At 52.1% G+C, this 19,603-nt stretch overlaps 1 protein-coding gene across 1 annotated transcript in view; it reads right to left on the reverse strand.

Moving 5' to 3' along the window:
• The window catches only part of DHRS3 (dehydrogenase/reductase (SDR family) member 3), a 52,769-nt gene that overhangs the window by 8,673 nt on the left and 24,493 nt on the right, over window positions 1–19,603 (reverse strand). Inside the window, exons 2-4 of the mRNA XM_011962548.1 lie at window positions 4,253–4,396; window positions 3,005–3,124; window positions 2,432–2,670 (exon numbers count right to left, since the gene is read on the reverse strand). Of these exons, the coding sequence (XP_011817938.1) occupies window positions 2,432–2,670; window positions 3,005–3,124; window positions 4,253–4,396 (503 nt within the window). The remainder of the gene's footprint in view (window positions 1–2,431; window positions 2,671–3,004; window positions 3,125–4,252; window positions 4,397–19,603) is intronic.

Consider the following 19,603-nt stretch of genomic DNA (forward strand, 5'->3'; position numbering starts at 1 on the left):
AAAAAAAAAAAAAGGCAAAAAAAAACACACTGCAGACTGCCACTGATGCACTACATATTTATTGAGCACCTTCTGTATACTCAGATGAAAAGAAACCAAACCAAAACCCATGGGGGGGAAAAAGCCAACAGGAAACATTAGTAGCCATTAGTCTAGACTCCTCAAAACTCAGAATTGATGACAATTTGCATGCAAACCAGGTGGTCTGCTAGGAAAATTAATAACATGCATTTATGAAGATGTTTATTGTTAGTAAAAATAATAAAAGCAGCAGCTCCTTATTGAGCATCTAGTATCTGGGCTTTGCACTAGATGTGTTACATGTATTATTTCTGATTCCCTGGGCTCAAGCAATCCTCCTGCCTCAGCCTCCCAAAGTGCTGGGATTACAGTCATGAGCCACCAAGCCCAGTACTTTTGATTCTCGACAACCAACACCGCACTGTCCCTATTAATAGTAACTAACGCGGAATGAGTGACTCCCACGTGGCATGCACTACACTAAATGGTCTCATTGAATTCTCATCGTGACCCTTCGATGTCATCCTCATTTTTGGAAGCAGCGGAAGTGTATAATTCAGAAGGTGAAGCACTGTACGCCGGATTGCAAAAAACCAGGGAGAATAGTATTTGAGTAATTCCTGGTTTTCATTCATTGATGACCTCATGCCCCTACATGACTGCACATCATTAAGGCGCTGTTTATTGGGTACTTAAAATGTATCACATACGCTGTTCCCTGCCAGATTCCATTTTGTCCTCACCGCAGAACTTATGATGGAGACATTCACATCACCCCATCTTACAGATCAGCCAGAGCAGTAACTAATGGAACCCAATGTCACAGAGTGCATCACAGCTATGAGGGAGTCACCACCCCAGGTGGCATGAGCTCTAGACCAGTGGCCCCCGTTCCCCTTGACTTAACTGGTCTGGAGGAGGAGTGGTGAGACCTCCCTACTGCTTATTTTAAATTGAGCTATGACAAGGCGCGGTGGCTCACGCCTGTCATCCCAGCACTTTGGGAGGCCGAGGCAGACGGATCACCTGAGGTCGGGAGTTTGAGACCAGCCTGGCCAACACAGTGAAACCCGTCTCTATTAAAAATACAATTAGCTGGGTGCGAGCGTACGCCTGTAATCCTAGCTACTAAGGAGGCTGAAGCAGGAGAATCACTTGAACCCAGGAGGTGCAGGTTGCAGTGAGCTGAGATCACACCACTGCACTCCACTCCAGCCTGGGCGACAGACCAAGACTCCGTCTCAAATAAATAAATAAATAAATAAATAAACAAACAAACAAATAAATTGAGCTATAATTTGCAAACAACAAAAGGTATAAATCTTAAGCAGACAGTTTGATTAACTTTCACGTATTTAATGACTGCTGAGATCAAGAAGAGAGAACATTTCTGAAAGTCTTGACAGTTCCCTCGGCCTCCCTCCCAGGTTATACCCCCAGCCCTCCAGGGGAAGCCACGGGTCTGACTTCCATCACCCTAACCCAGTTTTGCCTGTTTTGGAACTTCACACAGGTGGAACCAGGCAGAATGCACCCTGTCTCTAGCTCCCTTCGCCCCGCATGATGGCTGTGGAGGTGCATCTCCCTCTTTTGATCTTTGGGCACATCCCGCTGCATGCCTGTAGCTCTGGTAGTTTCATACAAGCTCCCTGAACCAAGCAGCAGGACCCTCCCCATTGTGGCATCACTGCCTTGCAGACTGAGAACCAGGTAAGACAGTGTCAAGCAGAGGGAAGAGGCTCCTTGGTGACTTTTTGGTTTGAGACAGGGTCTCACTCTGTCTCCCAGGCTGGAGTGCAGTCGCACAATCACAGCTCACTTGCAGCCTCAACTTCCTGGGCTCAAGCAATCGATCCTCCCACCTCAGCCTCCCAAATAGCTGGGTGTGCACCACCATGCTCAGCTAATTTTTTCTTTTTTGTAGACACAGGGTTTCTCCATGTTTCCCGGGCTGGTCTCAAACTGCTGGGCTTAAGCGATCCGCCTGCCTTGGCTTCCCAAAGTAATAGGATTATAGGTATGAGCCACCATGCCTAGCCTGATTTTTTTTTTTGAGACAGAGTCTCACTCAGTTGCCCAGTCTGGAGTGCAGTGGCAAGCTCCACCTTCCGGGTTCATGCTATTCTCCTGCCTCAGCCTCCCAAGTAGCTGGGACTACAGGCGCCCGCTAATCTTTTGCATTTTTAGTAGAGACGGGGTTTCACCTTGTTAGCCAGGATGGCCTCGATCTTCTGACATCATGATCCGCCCGCCTCGGCCTCCCAAAGTGCTGGGATTACAGGCGTGAGCCACCGCGTCTGGCCCTAGCCTGATTTTTATATCAGAGCTCTCTCTGTAGTCGGCTGACTGAACATGGCTTGGGGAGGTGGGTGAGAAGGCTGGTTCCGAGGTGGGTCCCCTGCTCACTGACCTGACTCTCATGCCCTGGAACATCTCGGTGCTGGTGTGGAAGGGCAGCACTGTGGTGGCGCTGACTCCCGGACAGTCCAGCAGCCCCAGGGTCAGGCTCTCCATGAAGGCGAAGGCTGACGCTTTGGATGTGCAGTAGTCGATGGCGCCGGGGATGGCAGACAGTGCCAGCACGGAGTTGAGGCACACGATGTGGCCGTTCTGAAGCTCCAGCATACGGGGCAGGAAGGCCTTGGTGGTCTGAGGGCGGACGGAGTGTCAGGGTGGAGCAGCCGCAGCTCTGACAACCCCTCCACCTTTCTTTCGGGGAGAACAGCCCACCCTGGACACACACGATGCTCTAGTACCCGCACTTTCCTGCGAGGGAGAGGGTGAGGGCTCCCGGCCCTGGGACAATGAGCGCATTTCACAAAGTCTGATGTGTCCTGGAGCTGGTCATTCGTCTTGTCTGGCCACCTCGTTCGTGGACATCCCTGCTGGCCTGAGCCCAAGCCCTGGCAAGCATCCCCTGTCCTCCATCCTGCCTGGGCTCCCTGCACACGGGGGGCTGGCTCTGGCCTGGGACAGCCCTTACCCAGAACTGGCCCAGGGTGTTGATGTGTTGGGACTTGAGGAGGGCATCGTCGTCACTGTCCATTAGGCTCTTCCCGTGGACCACGGCGGCATTGTTCACCAGGATGGTGATGTCACCCACCTGCAGGCGAGAGGGGGCCACGGGGCCATGAGGGCAGCCAGCCCAGGGCCAACAATATACGTTTTTTGTTTGTTTGTTTGTTTATTTGTTTTTGAGATGGCGTCTCACTCTGTTGTCCAGGCTGGAGTGCAGTGGCGCCATCTCGGCTCACTGTCAACTCTGCCTCCTGGATTCAAGCGATTCTCCTGCCTCTGCCTCCCAAATAGCCGGGATTACAGGCTCCTGCCACCGTGCCTAGCTAATTTTCATATTTTTAGTAGAGACGGGATTTCACCATGTTGGCCAGGCTAGTCTTGATCTTCTGACCTCAAGTGATCCGTCTGCCTCAGTTTCCCAAAATGCTGGGATTGCAGGTGTGAGCCACCACACCCGGCCCAGTATACTTTTTAAAAGGGATATGGCCAACTCCTAAGTGAACGAGTAATTTCTGAGTCCATTTATGATCAATCAATTGATGTGTTATTTACAAGTTTTTCTTAGATATTCCTTCCTGCAGGCTACTTCCTGCCAGCCCAGTTCCAGTTATCCTGCATACACAGAGGCCCAGCAGCCACCTGGCCCCACCACCACCAGCCACAGGGCCTGGGGAAGAGAACTGCCTCTCTGAGCACCAGTCTTGATTTGTGAGATGGGGCTAATGCCACACCAGGACTGTTCTGAGGAGGAGAAATAATTTATGGCACACACTGTACCTGGCACATGGCATATTTATAATAAATGAGGTTACTGTGACATAAAAACAGTTAACATTACCATGTGCCAGACACTCAGGGTGGGTTTCCCTCTCTTGGAGTTCACTGATATATTTAGTCTAAACAGATGACTGGAGTCAGGAGAAGGATTTTCCCAGAGGCCAATGGGACATTTGCCCCGCCACAGTCCTGGAGAGAAATCCACACGGTCTACATTTCCAAGGGAACAACAGATGATTACGCCTGTTACGTAATCAACCCTAATCCCTGTCTATGTAACTAGGGCCAACTTCATGGGAGAGTGCCCAAAGGTGCCCTGGACGAAGCCATTCTGCCATAAGCAGAGCTCTCTTCCAGGCCACATGAGAATGTTCTCTTTGCCCGGAATTAGCCTGTGGTCAGCTGTGTTAGGAACAGACCCTCCCAGGCTACAGACCTTCTCTCGGACAGCCTTGGCCGTCTGGTACACCTCCTCCCGGTTGCCCACATCGCAGATGAAGTAATGGCACTCAGTGCCCATCTGCCGGATCTCCTCCGTCGTCTCCTTCAGGCATTTCTCAGTCCGGCCCCAGAGAACAATCTGGAAGAAGAGAATAACAACGCAGAACAAATGGTCATTAAGCAAGCCACAGGGATGCAACAATTGCCACCAGAAATTCAGTATTTAAAGTGATTTGTGTTGAAACGACTGGCCTCCCTGGTTCCACCCAAAGATAAAGACTACAACATAGATTAATAAAATAACTTTTGGCTTTTTCTGACGCAGGATCTTGTTCTCAGGCTACAGCACAGTAGTGCGATCATATCTCACAGCAGCCTCAAACTTCTGGGCTCAAGAGATCCTCCCACTTCAGTCTCCGGAGTGGCTGGGACCACAGGTGCATGCTACCATACCTGGCTAATATTTTTTTAAAAATTTTGTAGAGTAGGGGTATTCTTATATTGCCCAGGCTGGCCTTGAACTCCTGGGTTCAAGCAATCCTCCCACCTCAGCCTCTCAAGTGCTAGGAATTACATGTGCGAGCCACTGCCCCCAGCCAACAATATAACTTTTTAAAGGCATATGATCTACTCTTAAGTGAACCAGCAGTTTCTGAGCCCACTTCTGATTAGTCTATTGATGTGTATTTAGGAAGTTTTTCTTGTATATTCTTTCAACAGGCCGCCTCCTACCAGCCCAGTTCATTTCCTGCAAATGCAGAGGCAATAGCAGAGCTCTTTGTGCAAAATGTTCCAGAATGCTGTCCATTAGGAATCAGCTGGCTTCACCAATTAGGTCTAGAGCCAGGATTATTAATACCAGCTGATAGTATAGACAGGACCATTCCAGCCTCAAGGTTCACAGGAGCTAAGCCGAGCCTCCCATCTAGCTGCAGTCCCTCTCCTAAGGAAGTTCTGGAAGGGCAGTGACAAGGCTGCCACTGAGAAGGAAGCATGGCCTCACCCGACAGGTAATAAACATGGACTCATTACGCCAGAAGGTGACCTTGGCAGGACCACTGAGGGTTTGGGCAAATTTATGAATGGCCAGCCCATAAAAGGCTCAGAAGAGAAGCCTGGCTAATTCTTTTTTTTTGGGGGACAGAGTCTCACTCTGTCGCCCAGGCTGGAGTGCAGTGGCCGGATCTCAGCTCACTGCAAGTTCTGCCTCCCGGGTTCACGCCATTCTCCTGCCTCAGCCTCCCGAGTAGCTGGGACTACAGGCGCTCGCCACCACGCCCGGCTAGTTTTTTGTATTTTTTAGTAGAGACGGGGTTTCACCGTGTTAGCCAGGATGGTCTCGATTTCCTGACCTTGTGATCTGCCCGTCTCGGCCTCCCAAAGTGCTGGGATTACCTGGCTAATTCTTAACGTTGACCTAACGGAGGACAACGCACCTCCCCAGGATGTGTCACTGGGGCCAGTGAGGCCTCTGTTGGTAAAAGGGCCTGGAGTCGGATGACAGGAGGACCAAGAGCCCTAACTAAGAACCAGTTTCACCAGCACAGAGGGAGGAAGGCAGGGGGCTGAACACCACCCAGAGGACAGAAGCAGAGACAGGAGGAGCCGAAAAGGTTCTTGGGAATTTGTCCGGTGGGTTTCTATTTTTGTTTCTTTTCTTTTCTTTTTTTATTTAAGACTATCAATGAAATTCCCCCTTTGAAAAAAAAAAATCCAACATGGAAACCCCAATGTGTGAAATCAAGAAAAGGAATAAATGATACACCTGACTCCATAATATTTCCTTACTCTAAAGGCTGCTAATGAGAACAAAATGGCTGCTTTGGGATGGCAAATGTTTCAAACTGGGGGTTACAGATGGCAGTTCCAATCACATCAGACCCAGATCCAACTGACTTCTCTATTTTGCATTGTTACATGGTATAGAGAAAAGTCACATGGATAAGGAGTTGCCAATGGTAACCATTTATCTGCTGCTCACCTTGAAATCTCAGAATTGTCACTTAAGCAGAGAGGGCACAAAACAGGCCTAGCTGGCGGCTCTCAGAAATTCCAGTGGTCTCCAATGGAATCGATTTTTTAAATTAGAGTTTTAAAAACTTTCAAAATATTTTACAAAAAAATAAGTGTTCTCTAAAACCCAGTTTGAAAACCCCACTTAGTCTAGCCACTTTAATTAAGGTCTTGAAATATAGGAAGGGCTTAACAAGTGGGTACCATCAGTTCCTCTCCATGACCATATAAGTCCTTCAAAGGCAGATGGACTACAATTAAACAGGCTCCAAGGGACATTTTCTTGTCTGTTGAGCTAAAAACAGAATGTGTTCCTCCAGGAGAAGCTGGGAGGTTCAGTTCGTGGGAAAGAAAAAAGACAAGCATTTGCTCCAGGAAGGCAATTTGGTGTAGGCCTCCCCCACTCCACTGGACCAGCCCCCTCGCCTTGCAGCCACTGTCATCCAGGTTTCCTTTCTTCCTCCCTTCTCACCCTGTCTATACAGCCACCCATTCATCCGTCCATCTGTCCACTCTCCCATTCACCGGTCCATCCATTCACCCACCATCTACCTACCCCACTCCATCCATCCATCCATCCATCCATCCATCCATCCATCCATCCATCCATCCCTCCCTCCCTCATCTACCCTACCCCATCCATCCATCCATCCATCCATCCATCCATCCATCTCTCATCTACCCTGCTCCATCCATCCATGCATCCATCCATCCGCTCACCCACCCCACTCCATCCATCCATCCATTCACTCACCTACTTCTCCACGCATCCATCCATCCATCCATCCCTCACCTACCCCACTGTACCCACTCACCTACCCAACTCCATCCACCCATCCACTCATCTACCCCATTCCATTAATCTATCCACTCACTTACCCTACTCCATCCATCCATTCATCCATCCACCCATCCATCCCTCCCTCCCTCATCTACCCTACTCAATCCATCCATGCATCCATCCATCCATCCACCCATCCACTCACCCACCCCACTCCATCCATCCATCCATCCATCCATCCATCCATCCATCCATGCATTCATCCACTCACCTACCCTACTCCATCCATCCATGCACTCACCCACCCTATTACTTCCATCCATCCATCCATCCATCCATCCATCTCTCATCTACCCTACTCCATCCACCCATGCATCCATCCATCCACTCACCCACCACCCCATTCCATCCATCCATCCATCCATCCATCCCCTACTCCACTGTACCCACTCACCTACCCAACTCCATCCACCCATCCACTCACCTCCCCCATTCCATTAATCTATCCACTCACCTACCTCACTCCATCCATCCATCCATCCATCCATCTATCCATCCATCCATCCACTCGCCTACCCCACTCCATCCATCCATGCACTCACTCACCCTACTCCATCTATCCAACCATCCACTCACCTACCCCACTTCATCCATCCATGCATCCATCCATCCATCCATTTACTCACCTACCCAACTCCATTCAACTATCCATTCATCCACGCCCCCCGCCCACCAGCCCCACTGCACCCATCCATCCATCTGGTTTCTGAGTGTGTCAGCCTGAGGGGGAGGTAATCCTTGGTTTCTATTCTTCTGTTCTGGTCCCTGCCTAACCGCATCCTACCTCTGGCTCATATGTGTAACAGGACCATGGGGCTTGCACAGTCCCCTGGGGACTGGCTGAGGCAGGGAGAGGTGCCTCTGGGGGCCCTAAGAATTGCTGGGCAAGTTGACAGAGAGGAAAGCTTAAAGCTGGGGTCTTGTGGGAGGGTATAGGGTTCAGATGTCTGTGGAGACAAGTGGTCGACCCAGCGCTGTCAACCTGGCTGGAAGACCACCCTGGAGAGGAGGTGGAGGAGGGCTGAGGGAGAAGGAGAGAAGGCTGTGTCCCACTGTCTTCCGTGGGCCAGGAAGCTCCCCAGGCAGGGCCCTAAGACTTGGCTGTTTCCTTTTAAGAGTCTGTTGAGGGCGCCCCAGGTGGGCTGGGGAACTGGCCTCACCTTTCCCTGGCAACATGATAGGTTTGCCTTTCTGCCTCCTCAGGCCTACCCCCCTGGGCCCCAATTCTATCCTGTTCACATCCCAGTGCCTGGCATAGCACATTATGTTTGTTGTATGAATGAATGAATGACAGTTCAGGCACACAGGTGGACGGGGAAGGGAGGTGGTTTAACGTCTCTAAGAGGAGAGACCACCCATCCCCTTGGCTAAGCCATTTAGGGCCCCAGAACCTTCCACTCAAGTCCACCTGGGCCAAGAGTCAGGGAAACCTGGCTGCCCCAGAGCATCAGCACCGTCCTGGCTGGGCCTTGGGTGAGGAGCAGCTTTCACAGGGCAAGGCTTCGGTCTCAGACGGAGGTGAGGCTCTGGCTGCTGTGCGCATGCCCTGCTGAGCGTCGCTGTGCCAGGCTCTGTGTGTTTTTGTAAGAGGGTTTCTGTAGTATGTCTCTGTGTGTGTCTGTGTCTGTGTGGGCCTCTATGAGTGTATCTGTGAGTGTGTCTGTGTGCCTCTCTGTGTGTCTGTGGGTGTCTCTCTGTATGAGTGTATGTGTCTGTGTGTGTCTGAGTGTGTGTGTGTCTCTGTGTATCTGAGTGTGTCTCTGTGTGTGTGTGTATGTCTGTGGGTGTCTCTCTGTGTGAATGTATGTGTTTGCGTGTCTCTGTGTGCGAGAGTGTGTGTGTGTCTCTGTGTATCTGAGTGTGTCTCTGTGTGTGTGTGTATGTCTGTGGGTGTCTCTCTGTGTGAATGTATGTGTTTGCGTGTCTCTGTGTGCGAGAGTGTGTGTGTGTCTCTGTGTCTCAGTGAGTGTGTGTGGGTGTCTGAGTGTATGTTTCTGTGTGTGTTTGTGTGTGTCTCTGTGAATGTGTGTCTCTGTGTGTCTGTGAGTGTGTGTGTGCGTCTGTGTATATGTCTGTGTGTTTTTGTGTGTCTCTCTGTATAAGTGTGTATGTGTGTCTGTGTGCGAGTGTCTGTGTGAATGTGTGTGTCTGTGTGCAAATGTGTGTCTGTGTGTGCGTCTCTGTGTCTCCTTGTGTCTGTGTGTGTTTCTGTGTGCAAGTGTGTGTGTCTCTATGTGAGTGTGTGTGTCTGTGTGCGAGTGTGTGTCTGTGTGTCTCTCTGTGTGAGTGTATGTGTGTGTATGTCTGAGTGCATGTGTGTGTCTGTGTGAGTGTGTCTGTGTACGAGTGTGTGTAATGTGCATGTGTGTGAGTGTGTAGCCCTGTGCTGTTGTGATTCCTCAGGTCCTTGGTGGATGCTGGGGGTCATAGGGAGGCGGAGCTGGGCACCTTCCATCTTAGGAAATGGTAGCGTCTCTGAAGTGCTGGGCTGGCGCCTGAGCGAGCTGAGTGGAGGGAATGGGCCCCTTTCCCTGGTAGGTGCTGCCCCGTGGAGCTGCCCTGGCCACTGTCCCTTCCTGGCTCCTCTTCCCCCTCCAGCTTCCTACCCTGACCCTTCTGGGGAATCAGCGTCACTGACCAGGTAACTGGCAGATACCGCTCTGCAGGCGCGCCCAGGTGGCTCCTGCCAGAGTTCCCTGGAGGTGACCCGCGCAGCTGACAGGACAAGGGTCCCACCCAGGGCCAGCATGAGTGTGAGGACTGGGCGGGCGGAGGCGGGCGTCTGAGGGTATGTGGGGTGGGAGCCTGCAGAGGGGACTGATTTCTGAGCCCTTGGAACCAATGCGGCTGCGTCTTAGTGAACTTCGGACAGGCAGCAGCTGGGAAGGCCAGAGGCCTGGAATTCACTCTTAAGTAGGGTTTATTCCCCTCTGGGGCAAATGATGAGCTTCTGTCCCCTTCTCTCTCCTAGTGACTGGTAGCGGGAGGTGGGAAGGGGAGAAAGATCTCTGGCCTCTGGGGCGCCGGGCTGTCCTGCCCAGAGCAGCTCTCACGACGGCTAAAGGCGGACAGACTCCTCAGCGGCCCTCTGCGCTGAAGACTGTCATTATCCGTGGTCACAGTGGAGAAAACCGTGGCACAAAGGAGTTAAGTAACTCACCCCGTGCCACCCACTGTGAAACAGGATTCGAACCCGGAGCCTCAGACCTTTGCAGAGGCACCCCTAAGACCCCAGGCACTGGGGTCGTATGAGCTTTGAGGATTCCACTCTTCTCATATGCATCCCCGCGCCCCACGTTCATCCCCACCCGGCCGGCCTTCTCCTGCTTTGTCTCCTCCAATGTCCACAACAGCCCCGTCCATCCAGGACCACACGGAGAGCCGGCTACGGGCTGGGGTGGTGATCCCACAGAGAATGAAGCAGATGTGACCCTGCTTCAAGAAACCCACACTCCAGTGGGGCAAGACAGAAGGAATCAGAAAACAGTCAATCACAAATGACAGTAAGTGGGATAAAGAATAAGCAAGAAAACCTTATTTGCATCGGGGAATTGACAAGGTAGCCATATCATGCCCATTTTAAAGCTAAGGAAATTGTAGTTCAGAGAGGCTAAGCAACTTGTCTGAGGTCACACAGCAACTGAATAATGGAGCTGGGATTTGAACCAAGGTCATGTCCGGCTCCACAGGCTGTAGGGATTGCACCACCACTCACTGTCCTGTAAGAGAAAGCACATCTCCTCTCTTCAAGGGGTCCTGTGGGTATTAAGCTGGCAGAAGCTGGCACCCACTAACTGCTCAGTACCCACTCTCTGTTGGTATTTCCCATGGGAAGGAAAACCTGAGAAAACCATAGCACCGCCTCTGATACACCCTCTTCTGCAGACTTTAAAATGGTAAGTGTCATGACATGGAAAGATGCTCAGGAGTGGGCCGGGTGCAGTGGCTCATGCCTGTAATCCCAGCACTTTGGGAGGCCGAGGCGGGCGGATCACAAGGTCAGATCGAGACCACGGTGAAACCCCATCTCTACTAAAAAAAAAACTCACCGGGCGTGGGGACAGGCGCTTGTAGTTCCAGCTAGTCACGAGGCTGAGGCAGGAGAATGGTGTGAACCCGGGAGGCAGAGCTTGCAGTGAGCCGCGATTGCACCACTGCGCTCCAGCCTGGGTGACAGAGCAAGGCTCTGTCTCAAAAAACAACAACAACAACAACAAAACAAACCATGCCCAGGAGTCTAATGTTGGGACAAAAGGGGTGCAGCACTATTTGAATAAGATAATCTCAACTCTAAACTTTTTTTTTTTGAGACAGAGTCTTGCTCTATTGCCCAGGCCGGAGTGCAGTGGCACAATCATGACTCACTGCAGCCTCCATTTCCTGGTGATCCTCCTACCTCAGCCTCCCAAGTAGCTGGGATCAGAGGTGTAAGCCACTACTCCCGGCTAATTTTTATATTTTTTGTAGAGATGGGGTTTTGCCATGCTTCCCAGGCTGGTCTCAAACTCCTGGGGCTCAAGCGATTCTCCTACCTCGGCCTCCCAAAGTGCTGGGATTACAGGAGTAAGCCACCAGGTCAATGGAAGTCAACAGGCTACACAGAGATTGGTGTCTCGGGCAGGATCACAGCTGACTGTCGTTTGCTTCTTTATATTTGTATAAGCAAAAAATATCTCTAAAGAACAAGTATTGTTATTTATGATCTTAGAAATAGAAGGTGGGGCTGGGTGTGGTGGTTCCAGAGGCTGAGGTGGGAGGATCACTTGAGCCCAGGGGACGGAGGCTGCAGCGAGCCAAGACTGCGCCACTGCACTCCAGCCTGGATGACAGAGAGAGACCCGGTCTCAAAAAAAACAAAAACCAAAAACCAAACCAAAACAAAAAACAACAGAGGGTGGAGTAAAAGCTTCCCCATGGATCATTCCCCCAAATAGATTCTTAACACACAGGTAACTTCGCTCAATCCTGTGGGTCCAACCCCTTGTTCCCCAGCCCCCGAGCAGTACCCTTCAGGGGCCCTCATCCATTGTGAAGTGACTGTCTATTCACATCTCTCTTCCCCTTTGAGTGACTGAGGGAGGGAGGCTGCCAGGGGATCCACAGCTCCCAGTTTCCACTCGCTCATTACACAGTGCTTTTGGCCCTGCATGTGCTGTCACGGCCATTTGGGGTCACTTAGAGGACAGGGACTAAATCTCTCAAATTCAGAGTTCTCCTGTGTCCCTACCTGGTGCCCAACCCGGGCTGTTTTTCTCTGTTTCTAATGCCAAGGCTACTTATGGACTCCTATTCAACCTGCAAAACCCTGCTTGAATGCTCCTTCAGTCCTGAAGCCTCCCTGGCTGCTCTTTCCAGCCTCCTCACAACAACAACAGCGCCACCACTATACAGTGGCCAAATCTGATGAGCAGTTGCCATGGGTCAGACACTATGCTGAGTACATGGATATGTTTTCTTCTTTAATCCTCACAACCCCTTGAGGTGGGTATGTTTACCTTCTCCATTTAATAGGCAAGCCTCAGACAGACAGTGACTCACCCAGGGTCATGCCGCTCATAACAGCAGATCAGCCTGACTCAAGATAGCCATTCCTCACTGCTAACACTAGTGTTTGTTCAATCTCCACTAGTGCACGGATGTGAGCATGCTGGCTGGTGAACAGCCCTGCCTCTATGAGCGTGCAAGGTCCTCCAGGGAATCTTACTCATCTCGTAAGCCCAGCGCATCCAGCATGGGCCAGGTACAAGAGTGAAAGCTCAGCTAACATCATCACAAGACACCAGCCCCAGGAGGCCCTAGATCAGAGGATACTGAGTACCTCTTCTCTACCCAGCCTTGCCTTCCTAGCCCAGAGGGGCTTGCACTAATGCTGGACTTGGCTTTCATTCCTGGAGTTCAGCTGTAGTGCACCCTCCCACTGGCGACATGAGCCGGGTGGTCTCTGGGTGGGTCCCAGGAGGAGCATCTGTTTATAATTGGCAGCCCCGGAAGGATCTGAGACCCTGGGCAGGACTTTGGCAGGCCGGCTCATGTCCCATGGGCCCGATGTTGTGGAGCTGGATCGGTGCTAACTTGGCTTCTCAGAGGTAAAGAAAATACCCACCAGAGACCCCAAACCACAGCAGGCTGGGCGGTGAGGTGGGAAGGTCAGTGTGGAGGGTGCATAGCTTTCTGCTCCTGGCCCCTCCAGCAGGAGTCTGTTAATAAAAATCCATTCCTGTGGTCAGATGAGAATGAGCAGGCAAGCAACATCTAGCTTGTAAGACATTAGGGTTAGAGCAGGGTGCTAGATAGCTGAGGATGAATGTGACTGTGGCATAGGTTACCACTGGAATTTCCCCCTTTCACAACGCTGCCTATTTCCAATAGGAGAGACCCTGTCTTGAGTGGAGCAGCTTAGAACACGGGCTCCGGAGCCAGACTGCCTGGGTTCAATCCTTTAATAGTTATGAATGACATGAACTTAACCTCTATGAATTAAGGTTTAAAACACCCACTCTTTTTCTTTCTTTTTCAGATGGAGTCTCGCTCTGTGGCCTAGGCTGGAGTGCAGTGGCACAGTCTCGGCTCACTGCCTCCTCTGCTTCCTGGGTTTGAGCGATTCTCCTGCCTCAGCCTCCCAAGTAGCTGGGATTACAGGTGTGCGTCACCATACCCAGCTAATTTTTGTATTTTTAGTAGAGATGGGGTTTCTCCATAATTCACCAACATGGTGAATCACAGGTGTGAGCCACCGCTCCCAGCCTAAAACACTCACTCTGAAGGGTAGTTGGGAAGATTAAGAAAGGGCACAATAAATGCCAGCTGTGGGCTGGATATGGTGACTCACCCCTATATTCCCAGCACTTTGGGAGGCCGAGGTGGGGGAATCACTTGAGACCAGGAGTTCAAGATCAGCCTGGGCAACATGGCAAGACGCTGTCTCTGTTTTTTAAAAAGCTAGCTGTCATTATTATTATTGTTGTTATTATTATTATTAGCACAGCAACAGAAATAGATCCCCCTTTGCAGTAGAAGATCCACATACCCTGAAGGGGAAACGGTTGCCCGGAGGACCCCATCTGGGGCTCTCCCATCTTGCCTGCCCTAGGCACAGCCTTGACTGGGGCAAAACCACAGAATCCTTGGTTCCATCCTTCCACCTTACTTAGAAGGCTCTCCTTTGTCTATGCCCCCAAGCCTGAGAAGCTAGAGACCAGTCGTTAAAACTGTCCACCTGCAGAGCAAGCTGTGGAGGGATTTCTTAGGGAGGAGAGGTTTTCAAGCAGAGCCCCAAGGAACCCTGGGGGTGCTAGTGAGGAGCCTCTGGAGGTGCTGAGGGTAGGGTGGGGAGCAGGCAGACATCATCCCAGGCCTCTCCTCACTCCTGCCCCAGTCATCCAGAGTGGTGATACTTTAGGTTTCTAGAATAGTCATTTCTTTTTCTTTGAGATGATGTTTCACTCTTGTTGCCCAGACTGGAGGGCAATGGCACCATCTCGGCTCACTGAAACCTTCACCTCCCAGGTTCGAGTGATTCTCCTGCCTCAACCTCCCGAATAGCAGGGATTACAGGTACCCACCACCACACCCAGCTAATTTTGTATTTTTAGTAGAGACAGGGTTTCGCCATGTTGGTCAGGCTGGTCTCGAACTCCTGACCTCAGGTGATCCACCTGCCTCAGCCTCCCAAAGTACTGGGATTACAGGCGTGAGCCACTGTGCCGGGCCTAGAATGGTCATTTCTACAAAGACTCTGTCGCTAAAAAAAAAAAAAAAAAAAAAAAAAAAAAAGAGTTGGAATGTGACTGACTCCTCAGCCTGTCCCTCTCCAGCACAGCCCTGGAAGGAAGCCTGCTTTCTCCAAATGGACCCCAGTGGGATCCCTCTAGATGTCACCCATTGAGAGTGCTGGCCTGTCACCTGGGCACACACAACAAGCCTACCAGCCCTTCTGCTTCCAGTGCAGATCCACTCTGATCACACTGATCCAAACTGATCCACAGTGATCAGGTACTGGCTTCCAGCATCTCCTTCCCAGACTTTCTAATCCTTTCCACCTTTTTTTTCTGGGAGGCCTGTTTTCCAGAATCTAGACAATCCAGTCCACATGCTGTCAGGTAAAAGGTGGGGGACAGAGAGATCGCGCGATTCTGTGGTTTTGCCTCACTCAAGGCTGTTTCTAGGGGAGGAGACAGACAGAGAGCTTCAGAAGGGGTCTTCCAGGCAACCGTTACCCCAACAGGGTTCTAGATCTTCCATCAGCAAGGGGGATCTATTTCTGTTGCTGTGCTGATACAAATAGTAACAGCTACCATTTATTGGGGGTAGCCCTAGGTTTGTTACAGGTGCCCCACAGCCGACCCCAGGAGGTGACAGAAGCCACTGGGCCTTTCAGGGACTTCGGCTAGGCCCTTACGTGCCCTTCCTGTTCCTGCACTGCTGAGCTGCTGAAGCCTAGACAGCTCTCTCCCACGCAGCCCTGCGAAACAGACTCTCCCTGGCTCCCGGCCCCTGTTTTGGCCTGCCGAGAATGTTTTGGCTACCGCTGGCTCAGCTGTTGGGGAAGATTGTGATGAAGCTCCTCAAATTAGATCAGCCCGCGGTGTTGCCCTCCCACGAGTCCCTGACCGCAACCTGGAGCAGGGCAGAGACTTCCTCCAGGCGGGCGTCCAGCCTGGAACCGGCCCGCTCGGAAGGCACAGGAATGACAGGAGCTCTGACATGCACGCAGGGCTCACTAGCTGGCCACGCCGCCTCAGCATGGGTGCCGTGGGGCGTCTAGTCCTCTGTCAGCTCTAGAAGGGCTCATACCTGAGAAAACTGATACACGAAGGGGCTATGTAATTCCAAGTGGTAAGCGGTAGAGCTGGAACCTCAACTTAAGCAATCTGTGCCCTTTGCCGCTGACTTCACCTGCGGGAGCAAAGTGACCCCACGAAACGACATATCCATTCAGTGCACATGTACAGTGAGCAGATGCCATGTGCCAAGCACTGGACAGAAAGGTGTCCACCTCCTGGGGAACGAGGGACAGGTGCGGTCATCAGACGGTCTTGATGACCAAGTGGTTATTGAAAGGCGTGACAGAGATGCTCCTTGCCCCTCTGCAAGGACACCAGGGCTCTGATGGGGCTCAGGTGGGAGGACAGGTGAGGACAGAAGCTGTTCTGAGCACGGGTCAGCACAGTGCCCAGGGCTGGTTGCTGTGAGGGGTACGGGGTATGCCTGGAGCACCCTTGGTCTCCAAGTGGGCGGGTTGGGACTGTGGCAAGCACTCACCACCACCACAGTGAACAATCTGTGTTTACTACAGGCCGGGTCCTGCTCTGGGCTCTTAGACTGAGTCCTCTTGGCTGCCTGGGGGTGGTACAGTCGGCTGATTAGTGTCCCCTGAGAAGCCGAGTCCAAGTCCTAACCCTCGGTACCTGTGAATGTGACCTTATGCAGAAAAAGGGTCTTTGTAACTGAGTAGCTGTAATTGAGTTGGGGATCTCAAAGTGAGATCAGCCTGGGTTAGGGGGGGCTCTGAATCTAAGGACTAGTGTCCTCATGAGAGACAGGACAGAGACACACACACAGGAGAGGAAGGCTGTGTGAAGACGGAAGCAGAGACTGCAGTGAGGCGGCCACAAGCCACGCGATGCCAGGAGCTGCCAACAGCCACCAGGAGCTGAAAGAGACAAGGAAGGATCCTTCCCTAGAGTCCGGGAGGGAGTGGGGTCCTGCTGATACCTAGAGTTCGGACCTCTGGTACCCAGAACTGTCAGAGCAGCTCTGGTGTTTTGGGCCACGCAGCTGGTGGTCATTTATTGTGCCATTGACAGGAAACTAACACAAATGGGCGGCTGCATTATCCTCATTCGATGGAGGAGGCCAAGCAAGGCCCAGCCCCAGGCTCCCGAGGCTGGAAGCGACAGAAGCTGTGTCCCCTCCACACCATTCTGTGTTTTCAGATGCCCAGCTCTTTTTAACCTCTGAAGCCTCTTCACTCTCCCGCATTAAGCGCTGTCTGTCACCGTATGCCCACTCCACCACGCACCCTGTCAGCCTGACCTCTGAAATCCAGAGGCTTCTCACCACTTCTCGCCACCTCCATGGCTGCTCCTTCGGGCCCTGCCTCAGTGCCCCTCACCTGAAGCACAGGTGGATCCCTCACCTGGTCCCAACAGGTCACCTGGCTCCTACCTTTGCCCCAGGGCCCCTGCCTCAGTCTGTTCTTAACAGAGCAGGCAGAGATCCTTCTAGAATGTGTCAGACCACGTTACCCTGCTCATGACTACTGATGGCTGCCCATCTCACAGACTGGAATCTAGTGTTTACTGGAATCGCAGGCCCTTCCTAGTCTGCCCCATCCCTCATCTCAGCTCCTCCCTCCTAGGTCTCGGCCCTACAGAAGCACTGGCTCCCCTCTACCTCAGGGCCTTTGCACCGGCTTCTCTCTGTTCTCTTTTCCCAAGTATCCCTCTCCTTGTAGGGCACCCTCTCTTCTTTTTAAAAAATTATTATGATTATTATTATTTGTAGAGATGGGGGGTCTCACATTGTTGCCCAGGTTGGTCTTGAACTCCTGGCTTCAAGTGATCCTCCTGCCTCAGCCTCCCAAAGTGCTGGGATTACAGGAGTGAGGTACCACACCTGGCCACCTTCTCATAGGTTCTGCTCAAGTGTCTCTTTACCCAAGAGGTCTTCATGTAAAATGTCCCAACCCCACAAACACCAGCTCTGATTTGATTTCTACCTTTCTTTGATTTCTTCCTTCCCAGTTGCTGAGACAGGCATGTCTTCCCCTGTGATGAGCACCTCATGTTCCTGAGGACACTCCTTCAAACGCTAAAAACACGCCCTGCCAACAGCCAGTACGTGACAACTGAGCAGTCTCCACCTCATCCCTGGGTGTGATTCTTGCGAAACTTTTTGGTTCTGGGACCACTCAGAAAACCCTCCAGGGAAACTGTCACAAAAGCTGACTCGGGGCGGGCAGAACACTGCTCCCTCCCAGCCAGAAATCCATGGGCTGATGTTTCTTTTCACAAACATCCACAGCCCACAAGACTGGCCGGGGCTCCACCTCCATCTGACTGCCCAGGGCTGCACTTGGCAAAACACGGAGGCAGAGAAACAGGCTAGAGTTCATGGCTGATGCCTCACCACTTTTGCCCTTTTCCCCCACTGGACCTCTTGCTGCAAAGTGCTGGGTGCCCTTGGGGTGGGGGTGCCAAGGAGGGGAGGGAAGAGCCAGCATCTACAGACCACCCTTCCCTCACAGCACACATCTTCAGATTACTGTCCAGTGCGGTGGATTCAAATTTGGACAATCTAAGTAACTCATGCAGGTTGCACTACTAGAAGTTTCAAAGCAAGTCTTGGACTCCAAAGGGAAGCTCTTTTAACAGCCCTGTCCTGCCTCATTCATTCATTCATTCATTCATTCAGTATTTGTGGAATTGTGTACACCAGGCACTTTGGAGGCCCTGGGATCCAGCGGGGAATACATTTATCCCACTTGCGGAGTTTGCTTGTATGTAAGTCCGGGGATGACGAGCATGAACACTTGTTCACAAGAACGAATGACTGTTATTAAGTAGAGGTGGCTAGAAGTGCATGTGAAGAACACATAGCTTTGTAGGGTGTTGGAGGGAGTGATTATGGGGTGGGAGTGGTATTTAGATGGGGGAATGCAGGGAAGTCCTCTTGGTTAAGGTAACATTTTGGAAGAGACCCGAGGGAAGTGAAGGAGGGAGCGATACAGACTTGTGGAAGAAGAGCATCCCTGGCGGTGGGAGCAGCTGGTGCAAAGGCCCTGGGGTGGGAATGAACTTCCCCAGCACAGAGACCAGTGTGGAAGAGCAAGCGGGAGATATCAGCCGCAGCAGGACTTTGAATTCTATTCTGAGATGGGGTAGATTGGGAGGTTGTAAGCAGAGAAACAACAGCCTCTGACACGAAGCTGGGCTGGGGTGCTTAGGTGATGGGAGAAGAGGGATTCCGGACGGCTGCAGAGCTGGATGCTAGAGAAAGTGAGCTTCCCAGATGACCCCAGAGCGTTTGGCCTGAGAAAATGGAAGAATGGGGTTGCCCTTCCCTGAGCCCCGGCGCCTCCCTCTCCAGGAGGGTTGGCTCTGGCAAGCCCCAGGTGTGCGGGAAGAGAATCCCAGGTCCCTTCAGCCTCCAGAACAATTGCTTCACGCAGGGGGAGGGGGAGGGGAGGTGGTGAGGGAGAAAGCAGTTCCAGGTGGCAAGGGCAGCTCCCGCGGAAGAGGCTGCCCCAGCGCCGGGGACCCACCTAGCGCAGCGGGGTAAGCCCAGTTTCCAATAACAAAGTGCCCGGGCCGTCCCAACCCTGGCCCTGACAGCTAACGAGCTGCAGCCGGCTCTGTGCGCGGCCGGGAGGCCAGCCTGGCTCACATGATGGCGTGAGGGGGGTGGCAGGAGGAGCCGCCAAGCCTCAGCGGGTCGGGCAGGAGGCTCCAGGAAGTCTTTCTGAAAGTGGGCCCAGGGGCGGGCGCGGGG

Source organism: Colobus angolensis, unplaced genomic scaffold (assembly GCF_000951035.1).
Source record: "Colobus angolensis palliatus isolate OR3802 unplaced genomic scaffold, Cang.pa_1.0 Scaffold596, whole genome shotgun sequence".
NCBI classification, from domain to species: Eukaryota; Metazoa; Chordata; class Mammalia; order Primates; family Cercopithecidae; genus Colobus; species Colobus angolensis.